At 41.5% G+C, this 22,791-nt stretch overlaps 1 protein-coding gene across 3 annotated transcripts in view; it reads right to left on the bottom strand.

Moving 5' to 3' along the window:
* Positions 1-504: 504 nt before the first annotated feature.
* Positions 505-22,791, bottom strand: part of MAPK14 (mitogen-activated protein kinase 14) — a 65,412-nt gene continuing 43,125 nt past the window's right edge. The window contains exons 9-12 of one of the 3 annotated variants that reach the window (XM_033095717.1): positions 14,765-14,844; positions 7,412-7,490; positions 3,785-3,958; positions 505-2,896 (exon numbers count right to left, since the gene is read on the bottom strand). In XM_033095717.1, coding sequence (XP_032951608.1) covers positions 2,829-2,896; positions 3,785-3,958; positions 7,412-7,490; positions 14,765-14,844 — 401 coding nt within the window. In that variant the 3' untranslated portion in view covers positions 505-2,828. Of the gene's footprint in view, positions 2,897-3,784; positions 3,959-7,411; positions 7,491-10,755; positions 10,836-14,764; positions 14,845-22,791 lie in introns of those variants that run through there. The other 2 variants (XM_033095727.1, XM_033095737.1) reach the window with 2 other exon arrangements.

The following is a 22,791-nucleotide window of genomic DNA, read 5'->3' as shown; positions in this document are numbered from 1 at the left end:
AGAAGCAGCCACAGACAATACGTAAACAAACATGTGGTTGGGTTCCAATAAAACTTTATTTACGGACCTGAAATTTGAATTTTACATTATTTTTCACATGCTACAAAAATATTGCTCTTCTGAAAAATATTTCAACCATTTAAAATAAATGTAAACCATTTTTAGCGGCATACACAAAACCACGTGGTAGACTGGATTTAGCCCTTGGGCCATGGTTTGCGGACCCCTGTCCTAGGCCACTCTGCCATCCACACATAGTAACACAGGGCCTGCCGTGTTAGACCGTGTTTATGTGCTTTACCCACCCTCATCTAAGACTCGATCTGCTTCACCATAAAGGGTACAAGTAAGGAGCTACAGAAATGTTTTTTAAATTTTAGGAGTAATATTAAGATCTGTCAGAAACATGTCAGGCCACAGTTGAAAGAACATTTGATAAAAAGCCACATTGTGCATGAAATAAAAACAATCAAGAGAAAAATATAATAAAATTGAGAAACTCACTACATTTGAAAAATAGGCTTTATTTTAACCAGTGGTATTGTATGACATCCTATATGGCATAACTGATTACAGCCAAGTTCATGAATACAAATAAAATAGCAGTTTCCCGCATTCTCGCTTCGGTTTCCTGTTCAGAAAAATCAGGAGATGGGAGCATTATGCTCAGAAACCAAGGAGTTCTTCCATGGGCTCCAGCTGAGTCCAGGCTCCTTGGTGCTTTCAGCCTCCATATACGTGACATACATGGTCACAGTTGCAGACCTTTATGAAAAAATATGCAGAGCAGTATTTCTGTAGGAAATCACTCTAGCATTTACAACCAAACATGGCTGATAAAATTCATCTTGCTGGGGACTGTGAGGGTTTGAACTGTGTATCAAGGAAGTGAGGACTTTGCATTCATCTTCCTTTAAAGAGGGGGAGAATTCCAGGTGAGGTGTGATCACCGTCAGCCTGCCTCCTTCCTTCTTGCTCCAGGTGACTTGGGGTCCTAACCTGTCCCCCTAGAGTGCATGTGTCACTGCACTGTGACAGAAAAATGGAAACACCTTGGCCCAAATACATAATTTTGTCACACGGCCAACACTGGAAGTGGCTTTACACTTTCTTATTTCACAAAAGGTTTAAATACACGGGCCCTTATATAGCACAAGGTGCCTGAAATTCAGAAAATTATGAAAACAACTTTTCTCCACCCCTGAGGATATTTCATCTTTATAAAGTTGAAAATACAAAATATTAAAATAATTTGCCCTTTCTCCCCATCAAAAGGAATCACATTCTCAAAGTATTCCTGCAATATACAAAATTCTGAAACAAAATTTATTTCTCCCTAAACCAAGACCAAGAAGTCAATGTTAAGCTGCCAAGAAGAGCCTTTTCCAAAGAAGAGTGGAAAAGACACTTCGCTACTTTTTTGGTAAATAACCATATCTAGACAAAGATCGCAAAAGGAGTTTCTGGCCTCATGAGTTTTTATTTTTCACTTTGATTTTCAGCATTTCTTAGCACTGGTTATTGGGAGTGAAGAGAACAACTTGTCTTCCAAAGTCTGAGATATTCCTGGGAAAAGCCCTGATCTTTCCCGTGATGGCTCCCCAAAATGGTTGGTTGAAAACCAGATGGCAAGAATGAAAATGCTATACAGCCATCTGCTCCATTTCTTCATAATTTTCACATCAAAAGCACCTGGAGTATCAATTGTGTTCAACACAAAATAGCACTGGGGGCTGAAGAGAAGATGATGTCACCTGCCCATAGCATCAGCAAGGTGACGTGGGTTCTGAACTACCCAAGAAGTCTTCACTGGCAAACTTGCTTGGCACCAGGGCCTCCCCCCAAAAAACAGAACAAGCAGCTGTGCATGCTCAAATAGCAAGACGTGCAAAACACATCGTCACTCTGCTAGAAAGAAAGAGCACACAGGAAGTACACTGACAGCAAGAACCGGCTTCTGGCTACGGGGCCAATACTCAGGAAACCTCTGCACTGACGGTGGGGGGAAGCAGAGAAATGGCATCACCTTGGAGGTGCTGAGGAAGAGAGAGAGAAGCACATATACGCATGCTCACACATGCACACATGGTGCCTCTGAAGGCTCCTGGTTCACGAGGGGCCGTCCGACAACCTGACGACTTGCCTGGCTCAGAACTTCATTTGCTGCACCCTCTTATCTACACTTTCTCCTCTCCGTTTAAGGCACAAACATATTTACAGTTTCAGATACACCTGCTGAGTTCTGAGATTCACACTGAGCAAGTTAATCTTAGACTAGTGCACAGAAGCCAGTTGGTCCTTTTTGGCTGTACGTTTCGCTGAGGGACGGCTTCAGATCTGACGCAGCCAGAAGGTGTGAGCCTTCTCTCTACGCCCCTGTGGGGGTGTGGTCAGGTCTACCCCAACACCAAGGTGGGGCCACAGGAGAGGCCAAAGTGGCAAAAGCATGACCGGGATCTGGGACGTGTAACATTGTTTACTCGGATCTAACAAACCCTAACAAGATGGCAGCGCTCGCCTGCCAGAGCTGACTCTCACAAAAGAGCAAGTGGAGGCTGCCATGGAGCAGCTGTAACTCCCCATAAAGTCACTGTGATCCTAGTTTGCTCATATTTTCTTACCCTCCCACAAAGACAGACAGACATACACACACAGATACTAACACACGTGTGCACGTGCACACACACACACACACACACACACACACCCCTCTTCCACTATGGAGGAAATCTTTGCAACAAGAGGCACTTAAATGATATTTGGAGAGTTCCCGCGAAAAGGCCTTTCCCTCACAGTGAAGTGGGATCAACAGCAAAGAAACCAGGTGCTCAGGACTCCATCTCTTCTTGGTCAAGGGGTGGCGGCACAAAGCTGACGACTTCGTCGTAGGTCAGGCCTAGACATTGGGAAGGAAAAGCAGGACGTGAGAGTTCCGACTGTTCTCCTTGCTGGCAGGCACGATCATTTCTAAGCTAAGATCATTCCTCCCTGTCCAGGTTAGTGGTTTGATGGGCTATGTCAAGTAACTACCGCATTGCTTGTGTGTGACAGCCTAACGGATCATGTGATTACACAGACGTTCAAGGAGACATATACACGCACCCATTTTTTGTTTCTTTCAGTGCCTCCTCTTTAAAGCTTTCTGGAGAACGAGCTCAAGAACAATAGAGCGCTCCCACAAACTAGTAGGTTGGTGCAAAAGTAATTGAGGTTTAAAAGGTTAAAAAAAAAAAATTGCAAAAACCGCTATTACTTTTGCACCAACCTAATACAACAACAGATAATCCTGGCTTTGGGGATTGAACTGGAGTTCTGAATTTGTATTTTACGGAAAGAATGTATGAGATTGGACATAGGAGACTTAGGTTCCATTTCTGGCTGTGTCCCTAACTAGCTCTAGGTAACAGATAAGATAGAAACTCTCTTTGCCCCTGTTCTATCAATTGCAAAACTGTAAAAATACGGTTTCCCTCCTTATCTCAGAGAGAGGTTCTAAATGCAAAGATTCTGAGAACCTCCAAGATGTACGCAGATGTGAGGGGCTGTGTGCAAAATGAAACCTGATATCAGCAGGTCAAAGGTCCAAAGAATGTGTCATCGTCTACGACGGTTTCCACCAGAGGAGCACATTCTCTGCATCAGAGACCCTATGCACAAGGTTTATCGAGTTGCGTAGAGCCAGACATTTGATTTTTTCCCCCAGCTTTTGGTGAGTGGCTCCCGTAGGAAAGATTTTTAAATCTAAGTCCTCAAGCTAGATGTTAACCCTGCCGTTATGACTTACTTTTCCATTCATCTATCAGGAGGTCCCTGCTCTCAAAGGACTGATCGTAAGGGTCGGCCACGGGCTCGTCGTCAGGGTCATGGTACTGGGCAAAGTAGGCGTGTGCGAGGGCTTGGGCTGCCGTGATTCTCTTATCTGAGTCCAAGACAAGCATCTTCTCCAGCAAGTCGACAGCTGTCAATTCGAACCACAAATGAGAAAGAAAAAAGAAGTTTTTAACGTTACCAAAAAATTATGCCTTAGGAAGCAAACACATAGTTTTGACCCTTCGAACCTAAACAAAGAATTCTCTTCCAAAGCGTCTGCTCTAGGATATATTATGACTTTTCTCCTTGATATGTGTGCGCGTGTATGTATTTTGTATTTTTTAAGGATACATTACTGAAGAAGAACTTAAGAAAATAACTGAGATTCTGTTTAACCACTATAGTCAAACTATGTCAAAATGAAAGCCTACAATTAAGTAAACTAGAAGAGATAAGTAGGTCTAGTTTTTAAGTTTTCATCTTTTTTGTCCCTTTTCACTATTTATTTACTAACAGAAGGCAAATGAATACTCATCAAATGCATCTTCAAACGATGGACAAAATGAGGGGTTTTACATGGATGTGTGGGTAAGAGACATGGTATTTGGAAAAAATGATATTTTTAAAAAATTTTCACTAATAAAATTTTCAATATTCAAAACAATATAGTGAATACTGCTACGCACACCACCCATATCCAACAATTTACATTTTACATTTCTTTATCTATATATGTACTTTTTACTGGACCATTTAAAAATAAAATTATAGACATGATACTTTATCCCTAAATAATACAATGACACTTTCCTATGTAATCATGAAACGGTTATATCTGACAAATAAATAATTCCCAAATACCATCTAAAGTCCAGTTCAGGTTAAAATTTCTCTAGTTATTCCAAAGTTGTCTTTTACACCTAGTTTGTTCAAACCAGAATCCAATTAAGGGCCATACACTGTTTTTCACTGGGTTTCTTTAGTCTCCCTGAATCTAGAAAAATCCCTGCACCTTTAACCTCTGATTTTGCTAACTCTGACCTCAAAGATTGTACAGGTGTCTTGAGAACATCCATCGTTAGGGATTGGTCTGATTGCTTCTTGGTGCCATCATGTATCTACACCTTTGCCTCTCCACCTTGTATTTCCTGGAGACCATCTTAGATCTAAAAATTGGGTAAGAACTAGGCTAAACATTTTTGGCAAGAATATTTCACAGGCGACTCTGTGTACTTGATGGTGCATTAAAGCCATCTGTCCTGTTATTAATGATGCTAAATTTGATCACTGGGTTAAGATGTTTCTTTTTTGCCCTAAGCAACTAATCTGTGGGATACCTGGCATCACATGGGTACCATTAGTTCCCTTCACTTAAGGCTTCTAACATCCACTGACTTTCCTTCACAGCAAATGTCTCACTTGGGGTCACAGAGTGGTGGTTTTTCTCATTCTTTCAAACGAATATGTTCTGAGTTTCAGAATGGTGGCAGGATAAGTACCTCCATGACCATACGTGTCACTTTGGTGAAACAAGGCTTTTGAGGTGTTGCAAATTGTCGATGATCCCTTAAGAGTGGAAGTGGGCAGGAGGGGAGTGAAGGGAAGACAGTTTCCTGAAGAGATCTACTGTTGTGTACAGGGGAGGCTGTAAAAGACCCCCGTCCTGCAGCCTGAACTTCACAGTCATCCAAAGGAGAAATGTGGTTTTCAGAGGGATAGAGAAACAAGGTGAATATTCATGTGTCAATTCAAGTTTGTTATGTTTACACTTTAAAGCACTGGGAGAACTGCCTAGATATACATTCTTTTTCTGTTCTTAGAAAAAGTAAACCTTACCAGCTGTTGTGTGAATCACATGGTGAATCTCTGCCACCCCTACGGTAAAAAGTACCATGTCCTTATAACCAATACTTTGATGAGGAATAAGGCCAGGGGTAAGAAAAAGATTCCTCTAAGATCTTGACAGATACAAATATGTATACTACATCAAAGGGAAATTTAAGTTTTAAGTCATGTTTTGAGAATAATGGTGAAATATGAAGTCAGTGACTGACAAAACAGATGTCGACATTTACATTACTGGTGTATTCCTGCTCAGTTAATATGCTGGGTGCGTTTGTGGTCAGTAACACCATGCTCTCAGAAATCTGCAAGAAGAGACTCTACATCACATCGCTGTTTGGCCGGGGGCTGTCAGGCATTTAAATTCTGAGAACCGCAGTGCTGAGCACCACACGGCCCAAAGCCTCCATTCAACTCACTGGCAGTCTGTAGTGCTAAGTGGTAACTAGTTCTTTGGAATGTTGAAATGTCACGATTCCAGAGAAAGGAACACCTCTCAGGATGGATGTGACCTAAACAAGCCGCTGGAACGCAAACATATCCCCTCTTCCCCAGAAAAACGAATTAACTAATCCCTGAGTGGGCTAATGGGAATGCAGGCAGTAAGCACTGCCATGTCTAAAACATGAGCTGAAATGATGAACAAAAATTCAGAACAGGACAGATAAGAAAGCTACAGCATACAGCATCAGTTCCCAAATTCTTGGAGTACTTACGACTCTCCTTAAAAGAGAGCTTCTCACAGATCCTAGAGGGAGGTAACGGCTCAAGTAAATCATACAAAGCCAGTGGGAGCACACCGGGCAGCCGCGTGCCTAAATCCACCCCAGGAGAATCCTCCACACTCTGATGTGTTTGTGGATGCGAGCGTGACCCAGCTGAGATCTGACAAACTCTCCGTCTCCGAGGCTGCCATGAACTCACCCATACCGCCCAGCACTTCAGAGTGTGACCATCTCTGCTATAATAAGAATTATCACACCAACACTGAAACCACTGTCAACAATCACTACGGGTGAGGCACTTGAAAAGGTAAAACCACTTAGCCTTCACTCCAACTTCTGAAGAGGTCCTCAGGGCTGCCAGCCCTCAGAAGGATAAAACTAAACGTGAAGCACAGCTGCTGGGACCCTCGAGCAGAGGGTGACCCACTGTCACACAATCTTCAGGAAGGGAGAGGGGGGTCATACTATTGTCACGGCACTGCTCCCGCCCTGTCAGGAGGGCCTGGCCTGGTTTTCTGTGTCCTTCATTACACAGCGCTGTGCACTGCCTTCTCCTGGAGTCAGGGGATTAGAGCCTCAGGCGATTCCACTGTCAGGGGGCCCACCGAGGCGCACATCAGCCCCGGGCTTTCAGGAACATAGCAACTCCTTTTGTAGCCAAGGCAGCACATATCCCTGTTATGTCCCTTTGCCAAGGACCCTGGAAGTGATGGTGGCAGGAGGAAATATGGCGCCACTCCTTAAAGTCTGAGGTGGCAAATTAGCTCCCCAAAGAGAGAATGGTTAAGTGTCTGAGGTTAGAGGGGGGAAGGGAAAAGTACATGAGGGTGACAGGACCTGGAGCCCTGGGAAGCTACAGGCAGAGCAGGGCACACTGGACTCACCAAACCTCATCAGTGATTCCGCGGTTCTTCCCCTCAGCTTGGGAAGCCATAAAATGACAGCAGCTGTGAACACATGTCACAGGCTTTCCAACCCCTAAGTTATGTCATAACCAACTTTACATCCATGAGATGAGAATATGGTCAACTTACCCAAGGGGTTGGCACCAATAAATACATTTGCAAAGTTCATCTTCGGCATCTGGGTCAAAGACTGAATGTAGTTTCTTGCCTGTGAAAACAAAGGGTTTTCAAAATGGCTTAGTCCCATGCTACTGCCCTCAGAGCACCTCGGTCCTGTCGAGAACAAGTGTTAACTAACAGAGTCTGCTCGCTCCGTGTTTATGGCGGTCTTCGATGTTCATTAAGGACTTCTTACTGCCACCCTTATTCATGATCACCACCTGTATTTATCTCCCTGCTATATCTCACAGTTCTATTTCAAGGGAACGAGAATGCTAACCAATTAAGTTCCCTTTCATTAGCTTTCTGATCATTGGATCAGAAGTTTGAAAAATGAGGCCAAGATATCTAAGAAGTCGCCCTTCCTGACACAGCCGTCCTGAAAAGCTAAAATTGGCACAGGAATTGGTATTCCAAAAGTCTAGGGCTGGCAGTCTTTTGATGGCGCTGATCTCAGGAGATGCTGTGAATACGTCAAAAGGATATCAATATTAAACCTTGCTAACAAAGTAATCTTGCTAACAAGAAAGTAAACATAAGCTACTTAGTATATTACTCTAAGAGGCTCAAACACATTTTAAAAATACTAAATCAACTTAATAAAAGTAATAAAGAATAGTGGACCCTAAGTTACCTAGCCGAGGCAGAAATCTTTCCCCTACCACTTATAAGCTACATCTTCGGCAAGTCTCAAGTAACAAAGCTATTAACTTAGCTGCAAAATACTAATATTAGATGTTAGCATTTGGCTTGCCTATATCATATGGTTATTGTGATGCTCAAGCAAGATAAAACTCATAAAAGACCATCAAATTAAAATTCTTACACAAACATTTATATTACCAATACAGCTGTTCTAAGTTTGGTCCCTGGGGTGGGACAGGCTTGAGTTTGAATCTTGACTTTATCACTTTGGACAAGTTACTTATTCTTCTGAAGTCTTGAGCTCCTCATCTGTCAAAAGGGATTAGTAACAGTGCCTACCTCACATGCTGAAGAAAGGATTACAGATAACAAACCAGCACTTCCTTAGCACAGTACTTGGGTCAGAGTGAGAGTTCAGTAAACATTAGCTGCGATCACTGAAGCCTTTAGAAAGGAAAATCTGCTCTCATGTCCTAAGGAGGTTTCAACTTCCCAATTTCTGAATTTCATTCTAAGGAACTTAAGGTGCCAGATTCTTTCAAGGACTGGCAGCTCTAATCAAGGCAAAAATAAAACTGGTCTTAAGAATGATCATATAAATACAATGTAACTCATAAATGTGTGCTTCAGATATTAGGTATTAAATTATGTCTATGGCCTTCCCTGTTTCAATGAATAAATCCCATGATCAGTTCATCTGAGTAGCTGAGATAAAACTCCTTTGAATCTCTTAACCTCCTCCTTCAAATTCCTGTTTTAATACAGGTACGAGTATGTACACACACACATACCACATACAAGGTTAGAAAAAGTTCTGGTTGCCAGGGCAACTGCACCTTCTTATGTGCAGCAAGCAGGAGACAGCTGCTTTGAAAAGCAGTTGAGAACCTTTCTAATTCAAAACGAAAGTTCTAGGAATTGAGTATCTACATGGCTGTAATCCCTTCCTACTTGAGCATATATAAGATGTGACCAAAAAATACTGTGAATGTTTAAATAAAAAAGAAATTTATTACAGTAAAAGGCACATTGCCATTAATCCCCCTCAAAATACTCACCCTCGCTTTGTACACACTTATATCATCATTCGTGCCACTTTCTGAAGCGGTTCTGGAAGTCCTCTTTTGTGAGTGTCTTTAGTTGCCCTGTGTGGCTGCCTCAATGTCCTGAATCGATTCAAAACATTTACCTTTCATGGTCATTTTGACTTTGGGAAAGAGCCGGAAGTCACATGGTGCCAGATCTGGTGAATAAGGTGGATGAGGACACACCGTAATGTTTTTATTTGACAGAAATTGCCATACCAGAAGCGATGTGTGACACGGAGTCTTTCTGCTGTGATCACAAAATACGGTGAATGCAGCTGCCGAGTGCCATCCAATGGAAAGGCAGGGATCTTCAATACAGGAAACAGCACATCGCACTTTAGTAACAGTGTGTGACAAGTTTCAGCTTGTTCGGCGCAGTCAGTCAGGTATGAGCTATGGTTGAGAGGTGTCTTTTAAAGCGTTGCCGTAAATCATCCTACATCATGACAATGCTCCATATCACACATCACTTCTGGTATACGGCAATTTCTGTCAAATAAAAACATTACATTGTGTCCTCATCCACCTTATTCACAGGATCTGGCACCGTGCGACTTCTGGTTCTTCCCCAAAGTCAAAATGATTCAGGACATCGAGGCAGCCACAACAGTGCAACTAAAGACACTCACGAAAGAGGACTTCCAGAACTGCTTCAGAAAGTGGCAAGAATGATGGGATAAGTGTGTTCGAAGCAAGGGGGAGTATTTTGAGGGGGATTAATGGCAATGTGTCTTTTACTGTAATAATTTTTTTTTTATTTCAACATTCACCATATTGTTTGATCACACCTCGTAGATAAACAGGTGAAGGGAAAACAGAGGTAAAGAGAGACAGACCTTTCTCATGCAGAGAATAGCCATCCCTCTAATAAGATAAAGATAAATAAGGCCACCTGAATATAGCTGAAGGAGAAACAAAGCTGCTGGGAAGGATCTCTGGGATGCTAACCAGGTTCCCCAAAATCCTGAGGGCACCTTAGGAAACAGTGCCCTAATCATCCCTGTTGATAAAACTAGAGTTAGATTAAGCAATTAAGAATTAGTAAAAAAAAGGGCACCTAACCCTATGTAAGTGTTCATATTTATTCTGTATTATTTGTATATCTTTTACATATAATACTTATTAGTGTTGGATATTTTATAGCTTTTTTTTTTATGAAGATCATTTGATCATTAAAAAAATTTTTTTTGATGACTAGGAAAGCATGCTAATGGCCTTCGGTTAACTTCACATCCGGCTGAAAGTCATCAGATGGTAGCACACCCTACCTGCAAGGCAGAGAAACTAGGAAAACACAAAACAGCCTCTTGAGCACTAAGTTCATAAAATCCAAATATCAAAGTAACATCATTTTCTACGGACAAGTCTATCAATTATATATATTCTCAATCTACCAAACTGGATGACATTTTATCCCAAATGCCAACATCCTGAAATAGCACACAAGCAGGTCCCTCAGTATCCCTCAAGGCACATGCAAGCATTCAGTGACATTAAAAACCGTGTTGGTTATACAGTGGCAATCAAATGAGCACGTGGCCTCCGGAAGGACATGTCCCTGTGCAGTCTATTTGTTCTCACCTCATGGCTTGGCATCCTGTTAATGAGATAAGCAGGGGGTGTCCCCGTCAGACGCATTATCTGCTGAAGCTGGTTAATATCTTAGATGCCTAGTCAAGGGCATTGTTAAACACAGTGCAAAACATCACTCTCAAGTTTTCAGAAAGGCCAAAAGCCACCCCCAAACAAACAGAAAACCCACTCCCCACCCATCCCACCCACCCAGGCCAGAGCCCAAGGCTGCATGCTTCTGTGAATGGCATGAGTTATTGGACATGTACCAGTGACGGGCCGTGTGGATGAGAACATTTTTCTTTGGTTTTAGCATCATCTTTAACATTAACTATTTCAGGCTCCCCCTTGGCCCAGGATGCCAGCCAGAGAACTGTTTTCAGGTACTGATGGCTAAAACCTGTTTGCTTGTGGGATAAATGGAGATGATTCAGAAAAATATGATACAACTTTGGACAAAAGAAGAGATCCAATAGGTCCACTGAAGGAAGAGGTTAAATTTTTGTGGCACAGGTTCTGGTGATTCTCCATGGCACTCCCCCCAATCCCCAGCCCCAATGTAAGACAGGGAGGTGTGTGGGCTGATAAGCAATACCAAGTTTCAAAGACATTAGTAGTGGTACATTTAAAATACATGCCACAAACACACAGGTAAATGAAGAAAGGGGAGATGGGGGAAAGTTAGACGCCAACGGCAAGGACAAAATACAAGTCACAGGCTGCTGGCAGTACTACAGCATGTGCCAGTGACTTCTCCCACAGGTCTCTAACAGGCAGTCAGGCTGACTTCACCTCACAAACAGCTGGGGCGAAGTTTGCAGAACACTCTGCAGTTATGACAAAGGCGTAGGAGGCCTTCCAGAAGTACAAGGACCTACGTAAGCCGTACTGCAAACTTCTCTCGTTTCCCTGTCCCATCAGTTTTAACACAGTTCCCCCTCCTCCAAAATATTACGAGAACTGTTAGTCTATCATGTACTCCTGTTAAAAGCAAAAGTGATGGGATTTTTAAAACCCTCAACACAATTCAATAAAGACTTTTTATATTCCCTTTCTTGCTAATTATTAATGTCCTCCAGCAGCAGCGGCGTCTTCATTAAGCACTCTCGGCAAGTGACTTCGCTTCTTTGTGGCTCCCCTCAGTGTTGTTTCCACTTTAGCTCATTCTCTGAACTCACATTTCCCAGCGGTCAGATTACTACAACTACATGTTCAAGGCCTAGGGAGCAGCTGGGCTGTGTGTCCCACCCTAAGCCCCAAGACGGGGGCTGGCATATCCAAAAGTGGTATGAAGTTCTTTTCAAGTTCTCACAACAAAGTTTAGATTTTTAAACAAATTACATAACAAACAGTAGTCTGCATGCCAAGAGAAATAACAAAAGGGATCAGTAAGTAAACCAGCAATAGAGTACCACTTGGGTTTTAAAAATGTTAAAATCCTTCCACCTCTCTCATTTCTTGGGAAAAATACCGGGCCTGTACATTTTCTGTTTCTGTCTCCTCTAGTCAAATGGGTTATCATATCCCCTTGTCAGGAAGTTAGGGAGAATAAATTTCTAGAGAAAAATGTGAGAGTGAGTCAGTCAAAGGGCTTTTGCTTTCTTAATATGACTTTTCGTTCTTTTACTAATTAGTGTAGGTACTGGGTCACCAACCAGAACATTGTATCTCCTTAGCCGTCCATCATGACCGGTTTATCACCTTCGCACGGCGTACACTCACTTGCTCTCAATCAGCCCATCCATGATTGCGTTTTCTTATAGGAAATGTCCTACTATTTATCGACTGAATTTCTATATAAATGATGCCATCACTACTTCACTACTTTTCAGGAGTAATGAAAATCACTATTGCCTTTCTCTGTTTACTACATTCCTTCGAAAATCAATTTTCCTTTCAATTTTTAAAATCTTTAAACAATTTTACTCACCTGGCTTTGTTATTTACATATCATGTGTTCCACACATCACGTGCTTTTAAGATAAACTGGTACTTGGGCAGTATCACTAAAATCAAATTGATCTTGGTTGCCCTTTTGAATGTTTAAACTACTTTTATCCACTCGCCGTGACTATGTAGGGAAAAAAACACCCTTTCTTATTCCTATATTCCATACATTATTGGAGCAAGCTCTGTAGTCTGGTACTCAATTTTATCATGCCCAACTCTGTATCAGAGCTCTGTAATACATAATGTTCTCTACTTCACATAAGATAAAAACATCTCAATGTTCGGTCAGACACTTGGTGGTGTTTCTTTCTTAAACATAAGCGATGGATTAATGATAGATAAACACCATTAGACCCGACCTTTTCTTTTCGAACGCTTGCGACTGACAGCACGTTTCTCTAGGGCAGATGGCTGGGAGTGGGAGGGGGACTGAGAAAGAGCTGCTGGAACCATCCCAGGCAGGGAATGAACTACCTCAGCCTCATTAGCACTATTCAGTATTCAACCCAACTCCTGCTCGACAGCACTCCCCTGCCCTCGCATCCTCTCTATTAGCTAGTCTTTCTAAGCAAATGCATTGAAAACAAAAAGCACTGTCCTCTCTAAACATCTTCGCTTATCTTCTTTGCTTTACGCCAACACAGCTTCTGCATTTCACAGAGCAAAAGAAAACACTCTTTCGGTTGCCACTGTGGTCAGTACCTCTGACCATGACTTAAAACAGTGCAATCGCATGAGATTACAATTTAGATCATGTTATCAGAACATGTGGGATCCGTGCTCAGCTCTGCCAAGTGACTCAGCATATGACGCAGGCAAGTCACAGCCTTTCTGTGCTTTGGCTTCCTCCTCTTCAATAAGTAAATGACACAAAATAAAATAGGGCCAGCAACGTCTGTCAGTGTGGAAATTCATAAATACCCTGGGCTTTGTGGTCCTTTTAAGGAATGTACCAGACACGCAGCAGATGACATTATTCTTTCTTCTGACAGGGAGATGATGAACAGTTCAAACTCACCTGCTGCAGCCTGCCTCAAGCTCCCCAGCAGTCTCCCCAACTGGGCAAAGACCCCTTCAGTCAGAGATGCTGGGAGGAGGCTCCAGGAGGGCACCACTGAGGCTTGGCTCTACAGCTCTTTTTTCCCTTTTATCCAACTGCCTGGCAGCAGCCAGAGGGGAAAAAGGACAAAGGCCAGGCTTTGATGATTTCTTTCATGTGTCCTGCCCAAGAAAATGACCAACAGCAGGAAATCGTAGCCCAAGGAAGTAGGGTGGCATTCCCATGGCTTCTCTGCCAATGCCTGCATAGAGGTAGGAAAGCATGAGCGCCAACGTTTTTTCTCAGGTTATTCAAGTTTGTAATTACAAAGGCAGGCTGTGGGAGGAAGGATTTACAACCCGACTCCTGTGCCTCTGAGGTGTCAGGAGTGGGATGGAACTTCTGGCGGTCTGGAGCCTGGGTAGAGAGGCGCTCCTGTTAGGAAGTGACACTTCACACAGGATGTGCAAGTTGTCTACTGTAAAACCGTAAAAAGCAAGTAACTTCCGGAAAAGGGCAACAGCGTGTAGACAATGCACATTTCATTCTTTAGTGATGACCTTAGACTAATAGAGGGTGAAACTCATGCTCTGAGAACCAATACTAACCAAAATGTAAAAAAACCCTGGAGTATGTGTGAAACTTCTGAGAAAGATGAAGTCGGGGCTGGAGAATGGAGACAGATTTTCCATTAATCTCTTAGAATTAAAAACAAAAAATCTCCTGGAATTAATTAGAAATCTCACATCTCATTTACTGGGATTTTACTGCCCAATACAAGCTTCCATGATCTAAGTACATACCCAGGTGGAGAGAAAACAAAACACACTCCTGCATGTGACCAGGTGTGTGTGTGCGTGTGTGTGTGTGTGCAAGCATGCGCACACACACTTACACCTCATCCTGGGAGGCAGCACGCAAAGGGCACATGTGCTTAAAAACATCCCCGGTTCAAAGTACAGATTGATGGAAGGCAAGTGACAGAGGTGCCCAACAGGGCAGGTAATTACAATCAAAGCATCAACTCACAGACTCTGAGGAGATTTTCTTCAAAAGCTCAGCCCCTGGGGTTCCAACGAGTCTTAAAATGAGCTTCAACTGATCAATATCTAATGGTGGACTATAAAGGAAAATGTTGGGACAAAATAAAAATGGAAAACAAACAAACAAAACAAAAACAAACAAACAAACAAATTACCCCCGTAACAAAAATTAAAAACCCCAAAGCCAGCCAAAACGGTGAATTCATCTAGGCAAGGATGGTCATTTCAAATAGAACCCACTCCTCCTGTACAAAGAGTCAAAGTGTGATCACACACACATCCAACTTACATTCATTTTGTGCATCTGTCAACATCCGCATTAGGAAAGTGAAGCAACTCTCGCTGCCCCAGACGGCAGGGGAAACACAGAGCTTCCCACAGTCCCTATACTCAGCCCACACCGGCCTCTTCGCCTTCCACCAAAGCATCAGCCGCCAGGGAAGCAAAGGGCAGTGGGAAGCAGGGTGCCACAGGTAAGAAAGAAGCAACAGAGCACAGAAGCCAGGGCTGTACAGCCTACCTGTCAATCCGCCCCCGAGGCTTGGCCCAGGGAGCTTGTGCTATGACAGGGGCCTGTGAGGCTCCCACGTGGCCGTGTCCCCCAGGCAACCTCTCCCTCTGCACTGGCCGTGGCAGGCAGAGAACTGTGAGTGACAACCAGCAGAGGGCCCCACTCCCCCACTGCATCCGTATGAACTTCAGAAGTGCCCGAATAAAGCAGGACCTACGGGGTTTCAACCTCATAACTGCATTAGCAAAACTCACAATCCCAAAGGCTCTAAGTAACTGGGCACAGCACCCAAACCTTTATTCTGGTAACTAACTCTTCCGTGTATACTCAAAATGCATGTGCCCATGTTAACAGGAAGACAGAAACTTCCATTTGCTCTCATTGCTTTGAGCCCTGCCTAAAAGGGAAATTAAAAGGGAGAGAAAAAACATCTTATGAAATACCTTTTAATAATCTCTGTGCCAATGGGAATAGTTACTCCGTGTCTATGCTGAGTGTCTATGCTGACATTCGGGGGAAAGGAGAGAATGACTACCTTCTGATTCCTGTCAAGAAACCCGTCAGGTTTTTGCATGATTAGATCCTTCTCAAAGTCTCCACTTAAACCTCACCTCGTCAGAGAGGCCTCCCCCAACGCTCTATATAAAGAAGTCCCCCCACTCCTATCTCAGCACACAGCTTGAAAACCTCGCAGTGCTTACCGCAATCGGTAACTACTTAGCTTACTGTCTGTCACCTCTGCTGATCTGTAGCCCTCTGAGGGCAGAAGCCACTCTGCCTGTTGACCACATATCCCCAGGACTTAGCATAACATCTGGTACATGACGGGCACTCAAAATATTTCAGGAGAAGGTAGAGTAGGATGGAAGGGAGGATGGCAGAAAATATTTCTTCTTCTGATTACACATATAAAAGCAATACAGCATAAATTAAAAATAAGGGCCTCTGCAAGCCACAGTTGCCTAATATACAGGAATTACTTATGCAATATCACTGGCATCTCACCCTGTTCTTTTTATTTTCTTCCCCACATATGAAATTAACTTAAGTGGAAGAAAATTCTAGACAGGAGTCAGCAAATCCCAACCTGCTGCCTGTTCTGAAAATAAAGTTTTACTGGCATACTGCCATGCCCATTCGTTTATGTACTGTCAGTTACTGCTTTCACCCTGCACAGCAGAACCGAGCAGTTACAACAGAAACCACATGGTCCCCAAGCCTAAAATATTTACTATCTGGCCCCTTAGGAAAAGGTTTGCCTAACCCCACCCTAGACCCAAACAACATGCGTTCTATAGAAAACAAAGATAAATTAAAAACAAGTCCTGGGATGGCCAGTTAGCTCAGTTGGTCAGAGTGTGGTGCTGGCAGCACCAGGTTTGCTGGTTCGATCCCTGCGTGGGCTACTGTGAGCTGCACCCTCCTTAAAAAAAATAAAAGAAGAAAACAAAAAAAGTCCACTCATGTGAGTTATTTCTGAATTAAGAACAGAGAACTTTGTCATCTGCAAATGGCAAAAATCAATGTATTCTGGAGGTTAAAATTTCAATACCGATTTCTTAGTTCCGGTTTGAGGAGGAAAAAATTGTAAAGCAAAGAAATGAGGACAGAGCAAAGAGGAGGATTCCTGCTCTCAAATAATGAAAATAAGTATTTTACAATAGAATTTAGTACAAGATCCTCTTTGCTTATTTAAAATAATTCAGTTTACAAACATTTACATTGCTCACACTTTTCAGAAATAAATGGAACTGGGCAGCTGTCCTACAAGATAAAGGATATCGCACATGAGGAAAACAAAACAAAACTAGACTACTTCAACTCAAACAGGTAGTTTTACAATGTGTGCATCACACTCACCTCTAATGTTGCTGAGATCGATACTCTTGTTTCAGAGATGTCTGACTACTGAAAGTGAGAGCCAAGTTTTCTACTCCCTCCGAGGAAGACAGAAGACTCTGGGCTGTGTGTTTCTCAACAGCCCTAACTTCACCCAATGTACCTGAAGGGTATACCATTCCCACTAGTCACAGTAGCTTACTACGGCAGTGAGCTGGGGGACCCCATGTCTTTCACCCACTTCTGCCAGCATGAAACGATCTCAGGCCTGAAGAATAAATAAAGCCCCAGTGCCTCAGCCTCACATCTGGGTCCCTCCCTGACTTGGCATCAGGCTTCTTTTCTGACTCGGCCTCAAACTATTATTCCTTAATGCACTCAATGCTTAAACTCATAACAAATATTCCAGGCACTTCTAGGCTTCCATCTTCTTATTTACCCAAGTCATAAACAGGAATACCCTCCATTCTCACCTTCTACCTTGTCTTTTCTCTCCTTATTTACTCTTCCAAGTCCTGTTTAAACGAGAACTCTGCCATGAGGTCTTCCTGGTTATCTTGAGTTTGAATTAATCCCTGCTTCTTCTCAGTAACTTATTTATACCTCAATTACAGTATTTTTTATCACTCAGTCTTGTTTTATAATCAGAGAGTGGACATTTGTCCAAGTAACTCCTGTAACTCACTTCCCACGAGTATGATCATTCTGGTTTGGGGGACAGGTACCATCTTATCCCCAGAACCTTCCACGGAGCAGCTCAGTCAATATTAACTTGACAAAACATTCTATAATATGCTTTTCAACTCAACTCCATCTCTTTGCCTTGCTCTCAAAATCTAGAAAAACTATCCTCTGTGGAAAGTCTACATACGAACTGCATCATTTAATGTTGGGCCTAACCAGTTCTCACACATTCCCTCTGAAGTGTTTACACCATAAAGGGTATACAAATATTGTGCCATGAGCGTGTAAGAGTTACGGAAAAGAGAGCTGGTAGAGCATGACAGCCAATACATACAAGATTAGTAAACACACATTGCCAAAGAAAAATCTACTTAATAGCTAAAAGCACTTGCACGAAGAAAGTCAAAGCATGCAAACCTCAGAAGACATCACCATAGGTTCTCCAAGAGCTGGCATATCCACTGAAATACGGGTCATTCTTCTAATAGTACCAGCTACTGTGAGGCCACTACAATTTGTCCAGGCAGATAAGGCCAGAAGGAGCTTCAAGTAGCTAAATAGCAGAGCAAAGCAAAATTTACCACGTTATGACAATTAGTTCTTTTCACAGCAAGACATCCTTCATAAGAGGTTTAAGGTTTTTTTTTTTTCCAAGATAGGTGTTATTTTTACCATATGTTTTAATTATAATGATCACAGTATCAAAATGTAGATTGTAAATCTCCTGATTCTTCCTAAAATAAGGACTTAGGCCTAGGATTACTCTTTAAACTAGGTCCTTTGTGACAAAAGGAAAAGGTAGCTAGAATGAATAGCTGAAGAGAAAAACTTAAGGGTAATGGGGGTAATTAGAGGGAAAGTAAGAGGAATATTCTAGTCACTTCTAAGTATTCTAGGCAATTTCTAGAAAACCTCCACAGGTCGAAGAGTTGAAGGTGAAAAGAAGGACCAGTTGCAAGACATACCTGCAACTACTGCTGCTTCTGAGCGGCAGTTTTCAATTGAAAAAAATAAATCGTCATGGGGCAAAAGCAAAACACTGATCTTCGGAGCAGGAAATCCTCGTGGTGACAGAAGGGACGGACCAGAATGAGCCTTAGCCTCCGGCTTCCCTACGTGGTCATCAAAGTGGTTGTTTTCAATGCCACACAAAGAACATTTCTGAAGGCACTGTAGGTTTGTGGACAAACCAATTAGAGAAAGCAAGGCAAATAGCAACCTAATAAAAAATTTGTCTCCTTCAACCTTTATCAGGACACTTGCTTTAGTGTCTAAAGTACAACTGCTTTTTAAAAATGAGAGAATATTTGAAACCAATGTCTGGCAGTGCGGGGTAGACATGACAGGAAGGGGTCCACCAGAAGTTTTAGCTTTCCTGGCAACGCTTTATCTCGTGATCTGGATTATATAAACATAGGTGCTCATTTATTTTTTTTGGTCTTTTTTATGTCTAAAGTATTTCAGAAAGTGTTTGAAAAAAATCAAAAGTTGAAATGAACACAGTAGAATTACGGAGTAAATGTAATACCCTAAGAATTCATATGGGGGAGGGCAGCATGCTGATGGCCACGTGGGCGATAATTCAACAGCCCTATTATGTTCTCGTTACTATCTTAAGGATACCATTTCTATTAAAATGAAGAGAAGGAAAATGTTTTACACATGAAGGAAATTCATATGATTACTTAGGAAAGGAAAACAACAGTAAACCAAGGCTGTGATCTCAGGATGAGAAAACAGTATTTGATGTGTAACAGGGCCACGAAACTCATTTTCTCTCTTCCTTAGGCTGCAGACTGTTTAGCATTAGGAGTAACATTTTCTAACGGGCTCACTCTTAAAAAATCAGTGGTTTTTGAAGTAAGTTAGCACTGTACCTGTCAACTGTGTCTACTTGATATACCTAGTCAACTAGACTTATAAAGAAGGGCTTCATTCTTTAAAAAAAATTGCAACACTATTTTGAGCTAGTTGGAAGGGTTCTGCAGCCAGACAAAAGTAATTTCTAACCTAACAATATATAATTAGCTTTAAGACAAAAATTAGTATTTCTTATATCTTTAGGGGAACTCCAGGGATTATTAACGAGTACCAAAAGAATCTCTCAAGAAAAAGACTAATCACAAAAACAACGAGAAAAAGATAAAATAGGAAGACTTGCAGATACTTAAAACTGCACCGGTCCAATATAATATCAGTAACGACAAAGTGATTACATTTAAATGTAATCTAAATAAAGCCTAATGAAATTTAAAATTCAGACCAGATAAAAACATTCATAAAAGTATGAATGGAAGGAAACTTCCCTGACATGATAAAGAGCATTTATGAAAAACACACAGCTAAAATCATCCTCAGTGGTGAAAGACTGAAAGCTTTCCCTCTAAGGTAAGAATGGATGCCCACTTTCATCACCACTGTTATTCAGAACAACATTGTACTGGAAGTTCTCGCCAGAACAATTACACAAGATGAAAACAAATTAAAGCGTCTAAATTGGAATGGAAGAAGTAAAACTATCTCTATTTACCGATGACATGATCCTACATATAAAAAATTCTGAACAATGTACAAGAACGTTACTAGAGCTAATAAACAAATTGAGCAAAGTTGCAGGGTACAGGAACACACAAAAATTGGTTGTGTTTCTACAAACCAACAATGAACAAACTGAAAAGAAAATAAAGAAAACAATTCCATGTGCAATCACATCAAAAAAATGAAATACCTAAGAATGAATTTAACCATGGAGGTAAAAGAGTTCTTCACTGAGAATTAGAATACATTGCTGAAAGAAATTAAAGAAGACCTAGATAAATGGAAAGACATCCTATTCCTGGATAGCAATACTTGACAGTGTTAAGATGTCAACATTACCCAAAGTGATCTAAAAATTCAATGTCATCTCTATCAAAATTCCAACAATGTTTTTTGCAGAAATGGAAAAGCACATTCTCAAATTCATACGGAATTACAAGGGAGCCCAAAGAGCCACAAAAATCTTGAAAATGAGAAGGACTCACATTTCCTAACTTCAAAACTTACAATAAAGCTACAGTAATCAAAACCATGTGGTGCTGCTATCAGAATAAATACAGAGACCAATGGAATAGACTTGACCTTCGACAGGAGTGCCAAGCCACCTCAACGGGGGAAACGATAGTCTCTGCAACAAATGATGCTGGGACAACTGGATTTGCACTTGCAAAAGGATAAAACTGGACCCCAACCTCACACCATATAAAAAAATTAACTCAAACTGGATTAAAGACCTAAGTGTAAGAGATAAACCCATAAAACTCTTAGTAGAAAACAATAAATCTTCATGACCTTCAATTTGGTAATACATTCTTAGGTGACACCAAAGGCAGGAGCAACAAAAGAAAAAAACAGATAAATTGGAATTCATCAAAATTAAAACTTTTATGCATAAAAGGACATCATGAAGGAAGTGAATAGACAGCTCACAGAATGGGATAAAATATTTGCAAATCATGTATCTAATGAAGGTTTAGTATCCAGAATATATAATGAACTCCTAACACTCAACAACAAAAAGACAACCCAATTAAAAGATGGGTAAAGGACTTGATATATATTTCTTGAAAAGATGTATATATACAAATGGCAGTAAACACAGGAAAAGATGCTCAACATTATTAGTTATTAGGGAAATATAAATCAAAACGACATAGAGATACCACTTTATACCTACTAGGATGGTTATAATAAAGAAGGAAGGAAGGAGAGAGAGGAAAAGGGGAAGGGAAAAGGAAAGGAAAAGAAAGGAAAAAGAAAAGCACAAGTATTGGTGATGTGGAGAAACTGTTCCGATATCACTGATTGGCATGTAAAATGGCACAGCTGCTGTGGAAAACAGTTCGGCAGCTCCTAAAAAAGCTAAACACAGAATTACCACAAGAACCACCAATTCCACTCCTAGATATGTATCCCAAAGAATTGGAAGTGGGGACTCAAACAGATACTTGTACGTCAGTGTTCATTGCAGCACTGTTCACAATTGCCAAAAAGGTGGAAACAACCCACGTGTCTATGAACAGAAGAATGGATAAACAAAATGTGAAACACACACACACACACACACACACACACGTATATATATGTGTGTATATTAGAATAGAATAGTATTCAACCATTAAAAGGAATGAATTTCTGACACCTGCTAGAACATGGATGAAGAAGCAAAGTAGAAAAGAGGTAACCAGAGGCTGTGGGAGGGAAGAATGGGTACAGTTTCTGTTTGGGGTGATGAAATGTTTTGGAAATACATGGTAGTGACAGTTCCAGAATTTTGTGAATATAATTAGCACCACTGGACTGCGTACTTAAAAATGGTTTAAATGGCAAATTTTATGTTAATCCAGTTCACCACAAAAATATTCTTCATTCAGTTCCTATGTTTCACTGGCCACATTTGAAGTGTTTAATAGCCACATGTGGCCGGTGGCTACCAACCACCACTTGTATAGCACAGATCGAAGCCATTTGTAACACCACAGAAAGTTCTATTACCGAGTTCTTATGTAGCAGCTAAAACCATCAATTCCAAATGCAAGACGATTAATAAATGAGGAAAATAGGGAGAAACTGTACATTCAAATAAAGAGCACGCTCTAGACGTGACCTCAGCATTCAGCTGGACTTAGAAACCAGTCGCTCCATGCCTTTCTTTAAGAAACAGTAGCTGAGCAAAGGATGAAGAGTGTGTGGGGCCAGTTCATCCGCCAAAGGTTCTAAGAGGAGGAGTTCTATTATAGAAATCAGGGAAATGGGCAACAAATAAGAGTGTTGGAAAGAAATTGTGACCTGAGTCATAGTAAGAGGTTTAGACCTATTCTCTCTGGGTCTTGGTTTCTTCATCTATAAAAACGGGGTTCAACTAGATGTTTTCTAACCTCTTTCTATGCCCCCAAGTAGGTAATTCTAGATTCCTAACTTTCTGATCTCATTGGCACTTA

The sequence above is a fragment of the Rhinolophus ferrumequinum genome, chromosome 3, assembly GCF_004115265.2.
Source record: "Rhinolophus ferrumequinum isolate MPI-CBG mRhiFer1 chromosome 3, mRhiFer1_v1.p, whole genome shotgun sequence".
Lineage (NCBI taxonomy): Eukaryota > Metazoa > Chordata > Mammalia > Chiroptera > Rhinolophidae > Rhinolophus > Rhinolophus ferrumequinum.
The sequence above is the reverse complement of the archived record's forward strand: the minus strand, read 5'-3'. Positions and strand labels throughout refer to the sequence as shown.